Source organism: Arachis ipaensis, chromosome B9 (assembly GCF_059453495.1).
Source record: "Arachis ipaensis isolate K30076 ecotype BB chromosome B9, ASM5945349v1, whole genome shotgun sequence".
Lineage (NCBI taxonomy): Eukaryota > Viridiplantae > Streptophyta > Magnoliopsida > Fabales > Fabaceae > Arachis > Arachis ipaensis.
The window spans coordinates 141,369,677-141,389,921 of NC_142444.1; the positions used below are offsets into that span (position 1 = coordinate 141,369,677).

General features: G+C 39.8%; 2 protein-coding genes across 2 annotated transcripts; both read right to left on the minus strand.

Annotated features, from left to right (window-relative positions):
* Positions 1-13,776: 13,776 nt before the first annotated feature.
* LOC107615992 (uncharacterized) lies at positions 13,777-14,388 on the minus strand. Its single transcript, XM_016318002.1, has one exon. The coding sequence runs from the start codon at positions 14,386-14,388 to the stop codon at positions 13,777-13,779; it is 612 nt and encodes a 203-aa protein (XP_016173488.1).
* A 635-nt stretch (positions 14,389-15,023) lies between these two features.
* On the minus strand, positions 15,024-16,283 carry LOC107615991 (uncharacterized). Its single transcript, XM_016318001.1, has one exon. The coding sequence runs from the start codon at positions 16,281-16,283 to the stop codon at positions 15,024-15,026; it is 1,260 nt and encodes a 419-aa protein (XP_016173487.1).
* Between the last annotated feature and the right edge of the window lie 3,962 nt (positions 16,284-20,245).

Sequence of the window (20,245 nt, forward strand, 5' to 3'; positions counted from 1 at the left end):
AATTCGAATTGATAGCTCATTAATATTTTAAAAAAGTCTCGTAATTAAATATTTTGTTAGCTTTTTTTTAACGTATGAAATAAAATATATATTTTTTTAATTTTTAAATTATTAATTTTTTTTAATAAATTTTTTAATAATTTTTTTAATAAATTATTAATTTTTTAACAGCATAATTCGAATTATACCATGAATTACTATGTGTAATTCGAACCAAGCTAGTTCGAATTAGTGTGTGCGTGTGTTTGTGTATAATTCGAACCTAGCTGATTCGAATTATGTAGAAATAGAGTTTAAATTTAGCTGGTTCAAACTACATATAAACATACATTGATGAATTTATGAAACAATTTTTATTTTGACTGATTCACGTAAATTATTTTCTCCCTTAGCTTATTTCTGTTTTTTGCCCTTATAGTTTGCTGAGCATAAACAATAATTTTCTTTATTTGGAAAATAATAAATATGGCCGTCCAGAATTATACATAGTTGCTGCCCACACCACAATTCGACAAAGGGAACTGAAGAGGGTGATGGATAAGTTTTAACATATATTATTAGATTAAATAGTAATAACTATTAGGCCATGATGAATGCTCCTAAAATATATATTATTTTAAGTCTTGGTTGTTAGTTTCGAGTTTTATCTTCTCATGTTAATGGGTTTTAGTTTATAGCTTATTCAAGTTTCGTATATATGTTCTGTTGTTCCTTGGACTCATTTAGCGGAGAATTTCTTACGTCCTTTGAGAACGATAAATATTCTTGTTTTTATCGTTTATTTTAGGATACTTGATTAACATGTGCTGCAAAGATAATTAAAAAATTATATCAAAATTAAAATTTTAATGTATTTATTGTATATTTATTAAAATAAAAGAAATAAAGAATTTTACTAATCTTAATCGTATGCAGGGACGGACTTAAGTTAGAGAGAGAGGGACACTTACCCTCACTAAATGATAACAAATTAATAATAATTATATATAAATGGTTGATAAAAAATTAATAATAATAAATATATTTGATCTTATTATTATATTATCTTTGTTTTTATTTTAAATTATAAATGATTTTTTTGAGAATTATATTAAAAAAATATTTTGTTAAATTTAATATGCAATTATATATATATATATATATATTGCATTAAATTTAATTTAGTATCAAAACTAAAAATAAAAAAATAATAGATAGTGATAAAATTCTTTTTAAAATAGTCAATTAATTATAACCGATGTTTAGTTTTTTAAATATAAATAAAATTTTTATTTTTTTCAAAAATTAGTTGAGATAAAAAGTATTATTTATATATTAAATAATAAAAAATTATAAGAAGTTGACTTTTAGTTATCCAACATTAATTATTTTTTAATTATAAAAATTTTTAACTTTTTAGAGACTTAAAGATTTAAATTTTAAGATAAATAACGTAATTTTAAAAAAATTAACTAATATTAATTGAAATTAGTTGAAAAAAATTAACTTTTTAATTGAATTCTAATTCATATTCTTTATTTTAGTTCTTATACATAATTATTATAGATATAAGTAAAATTATTAGTTTATATATATATATATATATATATATATATATATAATTTTAGTTTTAAATTATATATTTTTTTTGTGTCTTTTAAATTATAAATATATTGATATTTAACAAATTTTATTTTAATATATTTTTGTTCCATTATAAAAATTTTCTGAGCCCGTCGCCATATTCGTATATATCCCTAAAACACGTTTAACTCATAAATACTTTATTTATATAGTGTCGAGATTTTTTATTTTCCATTTTATTTTATTTATCAACTCTTACTAATTATTTAATCTACTTTTCTTTGAAAAAAGAAATGTTTTATTTGTATTAATACTATTGTTTTTTTCCTTTTCTATAAGACTATAATTACTGAATGAATAAAAGGTTACTGTTGTTATTGTTGGATCTTTTGTAAAAACTGTGCTGTTACTTAGTTAAATGTCCTTGCTATTAGTTTCTTTTTCCAGTTCGTTATTAAAATTAGCTTTAAATTAATTATAATTTTTTAGGTAGGGATAATAATATCAATAAAAAAAATACTTGTAGATAGCAATGCAAATAATAATTTGGCTAATAATCCTTCTTGTTTGATATTTAGATAATTTTTTTGTAATTTGATTGTTGTGTTATATTTATATGATATTATAAAATTTTGATTGATGTCGTATTTTTAATGTGTATTTTTAATAAGTACATCATAATATTAATTATATTTTAATGTATTCATCTATAATTTTTTATATTATTTTATTAAAATTTGATTATTTCGATTAAATTATGAATGAATATGTTGAATTACTAAAATAGTGAATCAATAATCAAAATAGTTAAATGAGCAATTCAATTTTTAAAATCTTGATTATCATAACTAGTGTATCAATAAGTACTAATGTGCATATTAATTTACTTTTTTTATTTATTAAATAGATATAAAAATATAATAAAAATAGAATTAATTGAAATAACAAGTTATTCATAATTTAAATAAAAAATAATAAAAATAATTGAACACCAATTCTCCTCGTATAAAAATATAGATAGGCTCTTTTTTTTAATTTCTTGACAAAGTTAAAGAATATTATTCTTTTTTTTTTTGAATAGTAAAGAGTTCAACACACTAGGTGGAGCAATCAGCGTCAAACAACACAAAAAGAAAAACAACTCCAAAAAATACCAACAACCAAAAGAAAGGAGATCCACGTGTCATCTCCGGCATAGCCATCAACAACACTAGGACAGGGCACCACTCCACTCGTTGCAACTGAGCATGGTTGTATGGATAATATCTTCTACGCCTTTGGATTGATTCTGAAATATCCTCCTATTTCTCTCCAACCAGATGTGCCAGATGATCGCACAGAAACACCTCAGACGCTGCTTTTGAGCCTCTTTTCCACGCGGCTCCTCTGTCCAACTTAGAAAATGGTCCTTCATCACCCTCGGGAAAGACCAGAGCCGGCCAAAGACGGATACCCAAACACTCCACACCTGCCAAGCAAAATCACAGCCAAGAAACAAGTGATCGACCTGCTCAACATCCTTAGTGCATAAAATACAACTCGTATTGTCCTGGCTAATAATCCCGAATCGACTCAGCCGTTCCTTGGTATTCACCCTGCCTACCAGGACAAGCCAAGCAAACAGTTCTACTCTTAGCGGAACCAGACCTTTCCAGATGGTCTTCGTGAAGCTGTAGCTAGTAAGATCCTCTGAAAGCATTCCTTCTTGTAGCACCTACACAAAGGAGTTAGTCGAAAAAATACCAAGTCTATCAAATTTCCACACAACCTTATCCTCTCTATTATTTACTATCCTGACAGGACTCAAAGTCTCATGTAGCTGACTCATAAGGTCTAACTCCCACTGGAACAACTCTCACCTCCATTGGAAGTTCCAAATCCACTCTAACCCATCCCAACTGGTATGAAATAGAGAAGAGCCTGGGGAACCGCTCAAGGATCCACACTGTACCCATACATCCTCCCAAAACCGAGTCCGTCGTCCATCACCAATTTCCATTGTCAGGCCTGTGATCATCTTCTCCCTGAGATGTTGCTCCTTAATTTGCATATGGCAAATATCCTTCCATGGGCCTCCTCTAGTAGGCAGCACTTGAGTGGACAGTAACTCATTCGGTCTCAGATTATTACAGAAACAGACCACCTTCTTCCAAAGCGAGAAGTCCTCCTTTGCAAAGCGCCACCACCACTTAAACAACAAGGCAGTGTTACGAAGCATAGCATCGCTGAAGAACCTGAAGATTGATGGTTTAGAGGTTATAGCAAACTCTCGTTGTAAGTATAGTTACTAAACCAAACAATCAACCTTTCTTACAAACGTTTTGGGTGTCACAAGTAACAAACCCCTTAAAAATTGTTAACCGAGTATTCAAACCTCGGGTCGTCTTCTCAAGGAACTGCGAGGAAGTATGTTCTTATTATTGGTTATAAAGGTTGTAATCGGGGTTTAGAAGGTGAGAAGCAAGTAATTTAAATGACGAGTGAATTAAATGGCAATTAAAAATAAATAATGACTGTAAAATAACTTTTGGCAAGATAAGGGAAATTAGAAGTCCAACTTAGTTATCCCTCTCAACAATAATGAAAGTTGTATCTTAATTCCACTTAGTTAACCTATGAAGTAAAGGTAAGTCAAGGGACTAATTAGTTTGACCTTCGAATCCTATTTATTTCCTAGGAAAAAGTTGGGATTATTGAGGTTCAGATCAATTAGCAGGATAACGATTATCAATTATGCTGAGTTCGATAATGTTGCGTCACTGATTTCTTAACCAAGACCAAAAGGAAAAAAAGTAAATTGCTGTAATAATAAAAGTGTCCTTAGATGGGAAGCAATGGCAACTTAAATCAAAGAGAACAATCATAAACTGAAAATACCTTAAATATCATTAATTCAATTAGAAATCTGTAACATGGAATAATTCATAAATTAAATTATAATAATCAATTCAAATATTGGAATCAAATAAATAAAGGTAAAAATTGAAATAAAGGAACATTAAAACCTGGATCCAGAGTTACTCCCAAAACAAGAAGAAGTCCTAAATCCTAAGAGAGAGAGAGAGAGAGAATCTCTCTCTAAACTAAATCTAAATCATGAAAACTAGAAATTGGCGAGCTCTCTCTGAATGGATGCGTTCCCCCACTTTATAACCTCTGGTCTATGCCTTCTGGACTTGGATTTGGGCCAAAAAGGGCTTCAGAATTCGCTATGAGCGTTTTCTGCAATTTCTGGTGCGTGGCCTCTGTCACGCATCCGCGTGGGTCATGCGGTCGCGTCATCTGGAGCTTTTTCCTTTCCACGCGGTCGCGTCAGTCACGCGTCCGCGTCGTGGGTGTTTTACTCAAGGCGCGCGGTCGCGTCAGTCATGCGGCCGCGTCGCTGCTTCTTTGCTTCTGGCACGCGATCGCGTCGTCCATGCGATCGCGTGGATACCAGTTTCCTTAAAGCTCCGTTTTGCCTTCTCCTTCCATTTTTGTATGTTTTCTTTTTCATCCTTTAAGTCATTCAGCCTTAGGAAACCTGAAGCTACTCAACACACTAAAATAATTTATGTTTTTAAAGCTTAGGAAACATGTTTTTCATTTACATCACATAATAAGGAAGGGAAAGTAAAATCATGTAATTAATGTGAATAAGTGGGTGAAGAGTTGAATAAATCACTCTAATTAAGCACAAAAGAACTCATGAAATATGGGTTTATCAACCTCCCCACACTTAAACACTAGCATGTCCTCATGCTAAATCCAAGGTAAATAATTAAGGTTAAAGTGATGGAATGTCATGCAATGCAACCTAATTTAAATGCAACTACCTAAATGAATGATCCATCATGCAACTCTAATTTATTTACTCATATATAAAGCTTACATGTAGTCAAGTTAATTCACATTCTCAAGGAGTCATGTATATATATAGCTAACCCTTAAATAATAAAGCATTTTAGCAAATGAGATGGGAAAGAAAATATTGTACAAACTTGCAAAACAATTAGTAAATTAAGCACAGATATATGTTGATGAGTTATAGAACCCTCACTGGATTTTGTGTTTACTCTCTAGTCACTCAGTGTTTATTGGGTTTATTCACTCTATTTTCTTTTTATTCTTGCTTTCTATAGCTTTGTTCTTCATCTAACCAATCAACAATTATAGAATATAGTCATACCAAAAAGTCATGAGGTCTTTAATTGAGGTTGTAATGGGGTCAAGGTAAAGGTAAGGATTTATGTATAGGGTCAAGTGAGCTAATAAGTGAATCCTTAATTAGACTAAGATCTCACCTAACATACATATTTAGTAAAACAAAATCTCTTTACCTAATTTCCCATATTTCCCACTTATTGTTACATGCTCATGTTTCACTTTTTGCTTTTTCTATTCCATGTGCATTGCTTTTATTTTGTATTGGGGAATTTCTTTTGGATCCCCTTTTATTAAATGCTGAAAAATAACTCTCTTTTTCTCTTTTTTTTTTCAAGGCACATGGCAATTAAAGCACTTTGATTTTTTCATGAACATGCTTCCCAAATTTATTTTATTTCTTTTAACTTCTCTTACCTTTTTGTTTCTATCATCCATGTTCCCAAAAGGTTTCCCACATTTGACTCTATTCATGATTTTCTATCTTAAGCTAACCAATGATTCACTTGGGATTTTCTTTTGTTTTTCTGCTTAAGGCTAGTAATTTGGCTAAATAGAATAAAGGGGTTTTAAAAGGCTCAAGGGGGCTAACAAGGGTGATGTAAAAGGTAGGCTGATTTGGGGTGAGTGAGCTAAAATCAATTGATGGCCTCAATCATTCTCTTGGTATGTATCTATTCTATATTCTATAATTGGACATATAGATTAAAGCAAAGGAAAGAACATCAGAATAAAAAGTAACACACAGAAATGAAATTATGGTTTGAATGCAACCATACAGTTTAAGCTCAAAACTCACATGCTGTGTGTTCTCTAACTCAAGCATCATATATCATTTATATATTGTATGCAGGTTTAGTTAAAAATTCCCATTATTCTCATAAAAAAATTATTTAGGGTAGCTTTTAAAGTTTTAATGTTCCTCCATGATGAAATATTGTCAGCTTAACTACATCATGTAATGCTATATACAAGGTTTGTAGATTTAAATCTGTTATGTTCAAGTTCCTAGCTTACTCTTTTTTATATTTGTCAATTTAAACTAAGCTATAACTAAGCTATCTTATGTAAAAAGGGTAAACTATACTAATTGATCCACTAATAAGTTAGAATTGCAAACTAAACTAAATAACTAAAATGAGCTAAATAACTAAAATATGAACGAAAAATGCAAAATGCAGAAAATAGAGTAAAATACACAAGTAGCAATGTATAAGTACTCAGAAAATAACAATAAAAGAAAAAGAGAAAAATACAGAAAAATATCCAAAATAAAAGAAAAAGTATGTAGTAGTTCACCAAAATAAACGCCAGAGATGGCGACCTCCCCACACTTAAAATGAAGCATCGTCCTTGATGCTCAATCAAGCCGGGTGTGAAGAAGTGTCATCACTGGTAGGGATGGTAGCTGGGGTCTCTGTGGCGGTGGTGGGCTGAGAGTCTGGCTGCTGTAGAGGGGGGACTGACTGGATCGGGATCTCCGGATCTGCAGCCTCAAGCTGATGTGGGGCCTCCTGCTGTGGTGTAGCGTGCTCTGTGCCTGCTTGCTGATGAGTCTCCGCCTGGGAATGAGGCTCCTCCTCGTGCTCATCCTCCTCCTCCTCTGATGGCTCTGATGGTGTGTCGGGCTCGGAGGGGATGTCGGCGCCCTGTCTGATCATTAGCTTCAGATGTGAATAGCGTCGCCTGCTGCAGCGCTCCAATCTCTCATACCGGCGCCTGTTACGGCGCTCCATCTGATCAAGCTGGCAGAATAGACGGTGCACGAGGCGATAAACCGGCTCAGAGGTGGGTGGAGGTGCAGTGGTGGCAGCAGGGGCAGCTGGGGCAGCTGTGGATGAAGAGGGTCCAGCAGACGGAGGGGCTGTCTCATCAGTAGCAATGACAGATGGTGGTCTGTAGCCCAAAGCAAGGAAGTTCCTGCTATGAGGGATGATCTTCCTGCAGTCCGCTGCTGGTGGTCGCTCATCGGCATCCTCCCAAGGCACATCAGCCTGACGGCCTAGCCGTGTAACCAGATAAGGAAAGGGGAGGGTGCCTCGGACGTGGACCCTGGCCATATAATGCCAGATAAAATGAGGCAAGTACAGGTCCTTACCCTCTAGCACACACCAAAGGAGGGTGATCATGGCAGCCGGGATCTCAGTCTCATGAGTACTCGGCATCACATAGTTGCTCAAGATTTGATGCCATAGCCGAGCCTCATCATTCAAGTATACTCTCTTGATCCCTCTAGGCATAGTGGTGTTCTGACCCATCTCCCAAGGAACAGCAGGGTCAAGAGCTATCCGTGCCTTCACAGCATCCCAATCAAACTGCATCTGGCCCATGTCCTCCTCAGCCTGTGCAAAACCATCTGGCTGATCGGACTTGGCTGGGAGCTGGAGAATGGTCTCTATGGCCTCCTCAGTGACCAGAATTTGCTTTTCCCTCAGGTTCACTGCATCTAGGGTAGTAAGGTAGTAGTTGCAATAGAATTCCCGGACCCAAGATGCATTGACCTCTGTCAGTGGTCTCTCCAGAAAGAACCAGCCCCTTTGCTTGATTTGCTCAGTGGTGTATTGCTGCAGGGCTTCTGGAATCTTCAAGGTACGTTCCAGGTATAGATTTCTGGAGTTTGCAAAAGTCGGGTACTTCAGCTCACAGTACCGGTTTGCAAATTTTATAGGATCAGTCGAAGGGAGCAGCTGTCAGCTTTTCCTGCTGTGTGAAGTTCTTCTCCTGCCATGAGGAATCGTGCATTAGAGCAATGATGGACTGGAAGGAATCTCCTCTCTTGCGCTTGCCAGTAGCCTTGCCTTTGCCTTTCCTTTGTGAGGCAGACATCCTGAAAAATAGAAAACCAGGAAATGGATAAAAATAGGAAAGAAAATAGGCAATTTAAACAAAGGAAACTCAAGGCGGTAAGGGAGAAATAGAATAAGGAAAATGAGTAATTGAAATGTGATTGAATTAATGTTAAATGAAAAGAAAAAAATCAATATGCCATAGTGAGAAAGTTAGAGGAAGTGAAAGTAATCAGAAAAGAGATCAAGAGGGTTAGTATGGTAAAAAGAAATTAGTAAATTAAAACTAGTGAGTTAGGAAAGTAAGTGGCATAGAAAAAATTCCATATAACACGGATTCACAGGTAAGAATAGAAGTACTCATAATCGAATAAAGAAAACAGGGTGATGCTGATTCGAATAGAAATAAAGAAATCAGAAATTGGAATCAGTGAATCACAAATGCAGGTTATGAACCAGGAAATCAAAGAGGATAAGAAAGTGGCCCTAGCATTCATGAAATGGTTTGGGGGAAACAGAGTAAAACAGAGTTGCCAAACCAAAACAAGAATGAAAACAATTTTCAAAAAAATTTGGGCAGCATTCTGGCTAAAATTGGATTGTCCCAGAAAATAAACAGCAATCATATCAGTTTATAGGAATTAAAAAATCAAGCTGCATGTACATAGATATAAAATAAACATAAAAACTCAATGTAAACAGCAGCAACATACAAGAAAGCAGCATATGAATCATGATTATAGCAGCAACAGATTTGCACATAGGATAAAACATAAGTAAGAACAGTGCAAGTAAACAGACCTAGATCCACTAACCACAGCTTAAGCTACCTAACAACCTAAAAATCCACTACAACATGCAAGTCTAGCTATCCTAATCATGAACATAAACGGAAAAAAAAAATACAGAAAAGTGACGAGCGGATAAAAAGGGTTGCGTGTCGCGGAACCTGGTAAGCGAAAGGGGTGGAACAGGGAAGAAGGTGGCTGCGGCGGCGTCCGGCGCGGTGGTGGTGCACGGCGTCGCGGTGGCGGCTGAGGGGGCAGTGGGGGAGGGAGGTATTAGGGTTAGTGAGAGAGGAAGAGGATAGGGGAAGGGAGGGCGGTGGTTGTTGCTGGCTGAAGGGGGTGGGTGGCGGAGAGGGGGGCGCGGTTGGATGGCCGGAGGTGGCTGGGCGGTGCTCGCGGAGGTGGCTGTGGTGGAGAGGGGAGGAGAGAGGAAGAAGGAAGAAGAGAGAAGGGGAGGGGGTGGTATGGCGGCAGCGGCTGGGCGGCGGCGGTGTCGGGGTGGTGGCGTGGTGGCTGGCGGGCGGTGGCTGGGGGAAGAAGAATAGAGAAGGAGAAGAGGGTTGGGGGTGAAAGGAGGGGGGGCTGCGCGACTAATAGGGTTCGCGTGGTTGGGGGGGTTATATTTTCGAATCCACGCGGCCGCGTGGGGTACGCGGTCGCGTGGTTGGGGTGAAAATGGGGGAGACGCGATCGCGTGGGGCGCGCGATCGCATGAGAGGGGGGGAAAGAGGGGTGACGCGGTCGCGTGGGTCGCGTCGCTGGAATTCGTGCTAAACGCACGACTCCAGCGCCATTTCAGCGCAACTCTCTGTCTCCTTTTTGGGGTGATATGCAATCCATGCGACGCGATCGCGTCGCTCACGCGGTCGCGTGGGATTGGTGTTGGGTAAGTGACGCGATCGCATGGGGCATGCGATCGCGTGGGCCAATTTGTACGAAACGCACAAGAGCCGCACGATTCCAGTCCAACTTTCTGTTCGTTGGATCCTTACGCCGATATATATATCACGCGGCCGCGTGGGTCACGCGGTCGCATGGGTGGTGTTTTTCGCGATATGACGCAATCGCATGGGCATGCGGTCGCGTCGTGCAACCCCTTTTTTTTTTAAACTGAAAAATGCAGGATGCAGTGATTAACATGAATGCTATGCATGATTCCAGGTTAATGTTAAAATAAATAAAAAAAAAGGGTAAATTGAAAACAATAAACAAGAAATAGATTGAGAAAGAAGCGACCATACCATGGTGGGTTGTCTCCCACCTAGCACTTTTAGTTAAAGTCCTTAAGTTGGACATTGGGAGAGTATCCTGTTATGGTGGCTTGTGTTTAAATTCATCCAGAAACCTCCACCAATGTTTGGAATGCCAATAGCCTCCGGAGTCCCAAACTAGGTATGTAAAGCTTCTGAGCAGCTTCAAACAGATATTCAGCCTCCCGGGATGACGAATGTCAGAATATAATCCATGATCCCAAGCTGTGTTTTTAGATTCGCCTCCGTTTTGATTTGTAAGTTTTCATTCGGGCGGGTTAAAAAGTAGAATCTCACCGTGGTGACCAAACGTTCTCCGTGATCTATGCAATTGGGCATGATACCAATTCGTGCACTTCAAGTTGAAGCGTGTAACCTTATTGAACCTTGTACACCAGCTCTGAGCACGAGCCATTTCCCTCTTACTCTTAAAGCCGCAGAGAGCTTTAAGTTGGCCATCTGTCTCAAGCAAACCATATTCAAGTGAATAAGTAAAATTATAAGTTAAGGATTGTACCCACTTGAAACTTGTATTAGGTTGTAATAGCCTTGGGATAGGTGTTTTTGGTGGTTCTGCAAGTTCCGTTTCCTTGTGCTCTTCTGTGAATTCTTCCACTTCCTTGCAAAGGTCTTCAATTGTATCTGTATCCTGGTCAAAGTCTTCTATGTCTTCCTCATCACTCAAGTCGTAGATTGGAGGTTGAGAGAAATCTACCTCCGCATCATCTTCATATTCACTTGGGGAAAATTCTTCGATCTCAGAGAATTCACTTGCGGACGCAAGTTCATCACTAGGAGAACTAGACTTGTGACTATCATCATCAAGGAAATTTGCTTCTTGGATTATTCCGTCTAATTCTTCGTAAATGACTTGCCTTGGAGATTGTACGGTATCCTCCTTAGCATCAACTGTAGCATCTTAGACGGAGTTTTCCTCAACTCTGGATTCCCAAGAAAGTTCAACATCTCCTAGATCTTCAACCAACTCTTCTTCTTGAACAATGACAGCTTCTTCCACTTGTTCTAGTATGAATTCATTCTCTGTCTTGTCCACTGGAGTCTCTAGTATTTCTTTCATGCTACGCTCTTCATCGGGCTGTCCACATGGAGCTGTGGTTGATCCTTGTATATTTGAGCGCCTAGTGGTCCATTGAATTAGTGCTTGCTCTAGTTGTTGAATGGTTGTTTGAAATTTAATTACTGTTTCTTTTAGGCGATCCTCTGCTTCGCGGTTTGCCGGACTTGGACATGATACAAAGGAAAGTGGTGATGATTGGGAACGATTGGATTGGTATTGGGGTAAGGAAGGATCATATGATGGCGAATGGTGAAGAGAAGCTTGTGAGTGTGGTGGTTCGAGGTTATGTTGAAAGGATGGTTCATATGCACGGGGTGGGGCTTGTTGGTAGTTACAAGGTTGTCCACCATGTCTTTCAGCTGGGTATGCACGGTAGAATGGTCTTTGCCCAGGATATCTCGGAGGGTGTTGCTGCCAAAAGGGTTGATTAGATCCTCTTGGTTCCATCCATCCTTGATTGGTCTGACCTTGATGCACATTCCTGCTGTAACTTCTATTTTCTTTAACAATATTAGAACCAAACTCAAAGCGAGAGGGGTGAGAGTTCATAGTAGCAAATAAAGATAAAAAGGAAAAACAAAAATAAATAAACAAGCAAAAGAAAAATATTTACAATAACCAATAATAAGGCACACGTTAGCAGTTTCCCGGCAACGGCGCCATTTTGAAGAACCTGAAGATTGATGGTTTAGAGGTTATAGCAAACTCTCGTTGTAAGTATAGTTACTAAACCAAACAATCAACCTTTCTTACAAACGTTTTGGGTGTCACAAGTAACAAACCCCTTAAAAATTGTTAACCGAGTATTCAAACCTCGGGTCGTCTTCTCAAGGAACTGCGAGGAAGTATGTTCTTATTATTGGTTATAAAGGTTGTAATCGGGGTTTAGAAGGTGAGAAGCAAGTAATTTAAATGACGAGTGAATTAAATGGCAATTAAAAATAAATAATGACTGTAAAACAACTTTTGGCAAGATAAGGGAAATTAGAAGTCCAACTTAGTTATCCCTCTCAACAATAATGAAAGTTGTATCTTAATTCCACTTAGTTAACCTATGAAGCAAAGGTAAGTCAAGGGACTAATTAGTTTGACCTTCGAATCCTATTTATTTCCTAGGAAAAAGTTGGGATTATTGAGGTTCAGATCAATTAGCAGGATAATGATTATCAATTATGCTGAGTTTGATAATGTTGCGTCACTGATTTCTTAACCAAGACCAAAAGGGGAAAAAGTAAATTGCTGGAATAATAAAAGAGTCCCTAGATGGGAAGCAATGGCAACTTAAATCAAAGAGAACAATCATAAACTGAAAATACCTTAAATATCATTAATTCAATTAGAAATCTGTAACATGGAATAATTCATAAATTAAATTATAATAATCAATTCAAATATTGGAATCAAATAAATAAAGGTAAAAATTGAAATAAAGGATCATTAAAACCTGGATCCAGAGTTACTCCCAAAACAAGAAGAAGTCCTAAATCCTAAGAGAGAGAGAGAATCTCTCTCTAAACTAAATCTAAATCATGAAAACTAGAAATTGGCGAGCTCTTTCTGAATGGATGCGTTACCCCACTTTATAACCTCTAGTCTATGCCTTCTGGACTTGGATTTGGGCCAAAAAGGGCTTCAGAATTCGCTATGAGCGTTTTCTGCAATTTCTGGTGCGTGGCCTCTGTCACGCATCCGCGTGGGTCACGCGGTCGCGTCATCTGGAGCTTTTTCCTTTCCACGCGGTCGCGTCAGTCACGCGTCCGCATCGTGGGTGTTCTACTCAAGGCACGCGGTCGCGTCAGTCATGCGGCCGCGTCGCTGCTTCTTTGCTTCTGGCACGCGATCGCGTCGTCCATGCGATCGCGTGGATACCAGTTTCCTTAAAGCTCCGTTTCGCCTTCTCCTTCCATTTTTGTATGTTTCCTTTTTCATCCTTTAAGTCATTCAGCCTTAGGAAACCTGAAGCTACTCAACACACTAATCACGGCATCGAATGGAAATAAAGGTAATTAAAATAATTTATGTTTTTAAAGCTTAGGAAACATGTTTTTCATTTACATCACATAATAAGGAAGGGAAAGTAAAATCATGTAATTAATGTGAATAAGTAGGTGAAGAGTTGAATAAATCACTCTAATTAAGCACAAAAGAACTCATGAAATATGGGTTTATCAATCGCCGACTCCAAAACTGCCTAGCTTTTTTGGGGCCTGTACTAACTCCCATTTCACCAACGCCATGCCATTCCTCCCATCCTCCTTACTCCATAGGAATCTTTTCTGCAAAAAAATCAACTTCTCAGCAACTGCCTTCGGCATCTTATAGAGGCTCAAATAGTACACTGGTAGGCTATTCAAGACTGATTTGATGAGCACCAACTTTTTCGCTTTGTTTAGCACCTTCGCCTTCCAAAGACTTAGTTTCTCTTCCACTTTATCGATGATGGGCATCCAGGTCTTAACCAGCCTCGGATTAGCTCCTAAAGGGACTCCAAGGTATTTCACAGGGAGGGCATCTTCCTTACAACCCCACATCCTACACATACTACGTACCCGCTGCTCTTCACAATTGATAGGAATCAAACTAGACTTTTCGAAATTAATACTGAGCCCTGACATTAACTCAAACCAACGCAGGAGCCGCTTGTAGTACTTCATTGTCTCATCTTCAGGTGGACAAAACAGAATTGTATCATCAGCAAACTGGAGGTGTGATAGCTCCACGCTGTCTCGACCAACCACCAAAGGAGAAATACGTCCATTCCTGACTGCCTCACCAACCATTCTATGCAATACATCCACAACCAACACAAAAAGGAACGGAGAAAGCGGGTCGCCTTGCCTCAATCCCCTTTCTATTTTAAACGGTTTAGATGGTGACCCATTAATCAGGACCGACATAGAAGCTGTGGTCATACACTCCATAATCCACGCCCTCTACCGGTGCCCAAATCCCATTTTTTGCAGCACAATATCCAAAAAGCTCCACTTGACTCTGTCATACGCTTTTTGGAAGTCTAACTTGATTATGGTCGCCTCCTTCTTTCTCCTTTTAAGCCAGTGCACTGTTTCACACGCTATGAGAGCCCATCATGGATTTTACTACCCTTCACGAAAGCACTCTGAGTCTCTCCTACCAACTTTGGCATCACTGCTCGCATCCTCCTCACTAAGACCTTCGAAATAACCTTGTACACACATCCCACCATACTAATCGGTCTGAGGTCTTTAATCTCCTTCGTGCCAATGAACTTAGGGGCCAGTGCCACCCATGTAATGTTGGAATCTACTGGTAACCTGGACGTCTGAAAGAACCTCATCACTGCTGCCGTAAATTCAGCCCCAATCTCATCCCAGCACCTCTTAATGAAGTTTATGTTGTACCCATCACAGCCTGGCACCTTCGATGACTCACAATCTCACACTGCCTCTCTGATTTCCTCAGCTGAGGGTATCACCTCCAAGTTTGCAGCCTCTTCCTCATCTATCCTTTCTACTAGACCATCTCTAATCCCCAACAAATGAGATCTCTCCTGATGATACAGATCTTTATAAAACCCTTTAATCGCTAATTTGATCCTAGCTTGGTTCCTTACCAGTCTGCCATTGACTATCAAAGTATCAATCTGATTATTCCTCCGTTTTGCTGATGCTATATGGTGGAAGTATCTTGTGTTTCTGTCCATATCCTTTGCTTGCCGAGACCGAGACATTTGCTTCCAGTGAATTTCTTTCCTCACGTACCACCTCTCACAGCAAGTAACTAGTGCCTTTCTCCTAGCCTCAATAGTTCCATCATACACTCCATTACTTACCATATCATCCACCTTTTTAATCTCGTCCTCAAACTTCGAGATCTTCTTGTCCATATTACCAAAGTTCTCCTTATGCCATCGTCCCAAAGGGCCCCTTAACGCCTTCAATTTATCTGTGAAATCTAGCTCCCCCAAACTTCTCCATTCCTCCTTAACCATTCTAAGAAAACCTTCATGTGTAAACCACAAATCAAGACTCCGAAAAGGCATAGGCCCTCTGCTCATCCTTTTATCTTCCACAATGATAGGACAGTGATCTGACAAACCCCGTGGTCCGCCCCTTAATCGGGTCTCAGGGAACTCCTCCAGCCATTCCACACTCACCATAGCTCTATCAATTCGACTACATGAACGGCCGCAGAACCACGTAAACTTGCGATCTGTAAGCGGCAGATCCACTAGGTGCATGTCTTGGATCCAACTCCTAAATTCATCTGCAGACAGAGGTAAACTAGCAGTCCCTTTTCGTTTTTCCACTGTCACTATCTCATTAAAATCTCCTATGAAACAGCAAGGAACCTGACATAGGCCAGCAATGTAACTCAGCTCCTCCCACACATGACTCTTCTCTTCTCTACTATGCGCACCATAGATCAAGAAAAAAGCACAATTGAAACCATTCTTCAGCAAGACACCTTCAACGCATAACCACCTTTCCCCCTTATAGCAGTTATTTAGTTTAAAAAAAGTTTCATCCCAAATCATCAAGAGACCACCGGATGCACCGTCCGACCCTACATATTTCCATCCCGCCCCACTACCTCCCCAGATCCTCCCAACATCAAGCCTCGTCACAACCTGCCGTTTAGTCTCAATCAAACCTATCAAGCTCAAGTTATGTTTGTTTTTTAACTCCTTCACCATTCTCAACTTTTTGTCACCCCTTAACCCCCTAACATTCCAAGAACTAAAATTCATTTATAACTATTTTTACACACCTGTTTTTGAGTTTTCGGTCTGAACCACCTCATCTTTGCCTTTTGTTTTGCCACTTTTCTCTTTCGTGCTATTTCTTCATTCTGTGCCTATAGAATTGCCATAATATCGTCTTCATCATTGCATAGCACAGCCCCTGATTCTCTTGCCAGCTCCCAAGTCAATTTGTTCTCCAAAATCTGGTCCTCTAGGCACTAACAGTCACTGTCTCCATCCCCTTGCACACCGTTGCCCTGCTCTGGTCCAGCACCTCTGTAACCGTCTACTGTCCTTCCAACAGCCCCACTTCCTTCACCTCGGTCCAGCCCATGCATTCGACCTTTCCTCAGCCAGATATGGTCTCCATCATGTTTCCCACACCTTGATGTCGCATCAAATTCTTGGTATAGGGCCTCGTCAAGCTCGCCTTCCACCACAGCATCCTGCCGCTTCCCAACTGGGCTTGCTTCAACCACCTGCCGTATCGCACCGCGACCTGTTCCCTCGTGCACAGCATGGCCAGATGATAGAGCCTCACCATTGACAAGCCCAGCTACGTCGGAACCCCCATCTCCAGTGTTCACAGCGCTTCGGGTCAAGGGCATTCCGGTGGCTGCGAGTCGCCTAGTCCCACTGCCGCCATATCCAAGACAGTGGTTAGTGTGCTCTCGTCCTGGCCTCACCACAGCTAGGTCCTTAGGGCGCTGTGCAAGAGAAAGAAGATGCTCCGCGCACCCCGCCTCAACCTCTCCACCGGCGAGCCCAGTCCCTGCGAAAACCCCATTTCCAGCGTTCCCAGCGCTTCGGGTCGCACACCTTCCCAGATCCGCGATCCGCCGACTCCCACTGCTGCCATCTCCGAGACAGGGGTCAGCGCTCCCTCCTAAGGGACTTACCGCGATCAAGTCCGTTGGTACAGGAGGAAGGAGCAGCATCGAACTCCCCTCACCAACCGGGTCATGCCCACAATGTGTTGAACCCAGGCCCAATAGCATTCCTTCCTTGTCTTTAGAATTGTTTATTTTCGTTAGCCCAGTCTTCCTTGGCACAACCGTCCTTTTTTGTTTACCATTGGTGGTAGCTCTTTTTAGCCCATTATTCCTTTTCAGCCCATTACATAAAGGACCATACTCACATGTTACCGTTTTGTCCAAGTCAGCGTCATAAGTAGCACCGTTTTCACCTCCAAAATAAGGGATTCCTTGATTATAGCCATTAACAAATTGATACGTTGCTAATTCTCCGCGATTTTGATTTGCACCACATTTAACCCACTCATTCAAAATATCGTGAGAAATTACTAGTCTGTCCTTGTCCTCCTCGTCTCTCTGTTGCACCACCATCATCAACCCCTCATCTTGGCCGTCCGTCCTTGCTAGACTCAGCTGTCTGTTATGTCGTGCACCCGTTCCTGTGCTCAGATTTGTCATGTCATGGATCACGCTCTCATAGGTGGCAATATCCATGTCAGTAAATGTCCCACGACACTGCATGTCACACGCATCAAGACCAACCTCCTTTACCAAAACGTCGTAGCCCCCCGAAGCAACAGTAATATGGATCCTCTCCTGAATAACTTCCATGACACACGTATCAATCAGTACACGTCTTGCTGTGAGCGTGCTGCACAACTCTGTCTCCTTTGCACATCTAACAACTGCTCCCCACTGGCCTCCTATCATTTTGAAGGTATCGGCAGACCAAGCAGATAACGGGACACCGAAACATTCGAGCCATACCCTACGCGATTCACACCGCTCCGACTCCTTCCACTTCCACACCTTATAAAAAGTTTGTAGTAGGCTATTCAAATGAAAGGTGTACATCACATCCGCATACATATCACTGTCAAAAGTCATAAGTGTTTTACAAGCTCCCATCTCCCGGACTTGGACGACAGAAGGTAGGGAGATTGCTACCATTTTCCTCAACGAAGTAAAATCAATAGGCTCCAGCATTACACCTACAAGACTTTTCCGCAGCCATTCCAAGTTTTTTGTCGCCACTACACATTCCACGTTTTTTATCTCACATTCTCCAAGCGTGCTCTTTACAGTTACCTTCGTTCGTAATTCATTTGCAGTTGCCAAAGAGCGCCCGTCCCTTTCTTCCCTCCGTGACTTTGGATTCGGTCGGTGGTGCTGATCATCTCCTACTCGTCCCTTTCCGACATTTGTGGCGTCGGAAGTCCTTCTGTATTTTGCCTCTTGCACCAAGATAACCTTGCCTCGTAGTCTCAGCCGATTCATTTCTGCAATAGCTTTCAAAGCCCCTCATCTCGTCGTGTACCGTATGAACGCAAACATGTAGATGCCACCATTCTTTTATTTCTGGGATAGATAGATATCGTTGATGCATCCAGTCCAGTTAAACAAGTGAAACAACTCTCTCTTTGAGATGTCTTCCGGAAGATGATCCACAAAAATGGAGAAAGACTCATGTTTCAATCGTCGATACTCTTCCCTGTTCCAAATCCGTGGATCCTTGTCAAAGTCATGTGACCCACCTGCCCCTGTGTTTCCCCCCTTGCTCCCTCACCTCTCACTCTCTCTCACTCTCTCATGTGGTTCTCTAAAAGTTTAATAAAGAATATTATTCTCTTTTCATTTTTTTCACTGCTATCACTTATTTATATTTACGTAATATAATCTACGAAAAATAGACAAAAGTACACCCAGATTTTCACACGGAGTACAGATGTACTCCTCAATTTTTTAATGAGTCATTTGCACATATGAATATAAAATTTCGTTGTCAATTCTACCCTTCTGTGGCCTGAGTAAATTTTTCGACAGTGGTGGAGGCCAGGTGGCACGGTATTGTATGATGTGGCCAATTTGAGGTGACACTGTGGAAAATAGAAATATTCATTATGAAATTTGTTGAAATAAATATAAGAAAAGGGAATAATGAAATCACTGTTCATCCTCTTCCTTCTCTAATTTCTTCGAACCATATGAACCCTAATACAGGGTGTAGACCTTTCATTGGCCTTAATGGCACATTTTTAAAGGGCTTCTATGGAGGACAGCTACTCACTGCAATAAGTCAAGATGCAAACAACCAGATTTTCCCAATTGCTTATGCCGTGGTGGATTCAAAAACTAGAGATAAATAGAAATGGTTCTTGGAGCATTTACACAATGACTTGGGCAACTACAAGGTTCATGGTTGGAACTTCATTAGTGACCAACAAAAGGTATGTAGTTAGTTGTTGTTAACATGGTTGGAACTTCAATTGTATTAACCACTGACATATTAATTGAACAGGGTCTGATTCCGGCTATCCAACAAGTTATGCTTGGAGTTCATCATCGCTTCTGTGCTATGCATATTTGGAATAATTTCACAAATAAATAGAAGGGCAAACAACTCAAAGGAGCAGTGTGGAAGTGTTGTCGAGCCACCACAACTCAAGAATTTGATGCTGCAATGTTGAGGCTACAACGGATCAATACTGGAGCATGGGAGTATCTGAACAAGCTTGATCCGAAGCAGTGGAAGAAAATCAGCAAGTAGAACTGGAACAATGGCTGCAACTCATGTGTGCAAATGACTCATTAAAAAATTGAGGAGTACATCTGTACTCCGTGTAAAAATCCGGGTGTACTTTTGTCTATTTTTCCTATAATCTAAAATCCGGCAACGACCTCGAATTGAAGATATAAAAGGCTATATAATCCCAAAAAAAAAAACAATGGTAATAGTTAAAATAATGTAAGCTTGTATTTGTTAGATTTTTTGGGCCCTCTTCTTATGTAGAGAAAAAAAATCCAAATATTAATATCTAAATCTATGAATAGTTGAAGTGGCTAGGTGAGTTAGGGACTTAGGGTTGAGGGAGAGATGTTCTATTTGCAAGAAGAACACCAAACACTAGAGAGAAGAGAAGAGAGAAAGCCATTTTCGCA

What these genes read in the sequence shown, in the direction of transcription:
- LOC107615992 (XM_016318002.1), bottom strand. Translation starts at nt 14,388, where the DNA reads ATGGTTGGTGAGGCAGTCAGGAATGGACGTATTTCTCCTTTGGTGGTT.
- LOC107615991 (XM_016318001.1), bottom strand. Translation starts at nt 16,283, where the DNA reads ATGGTGAAGGAGTTAAAAAACAAACATAACTTGAGCTTGATAGGTTTG.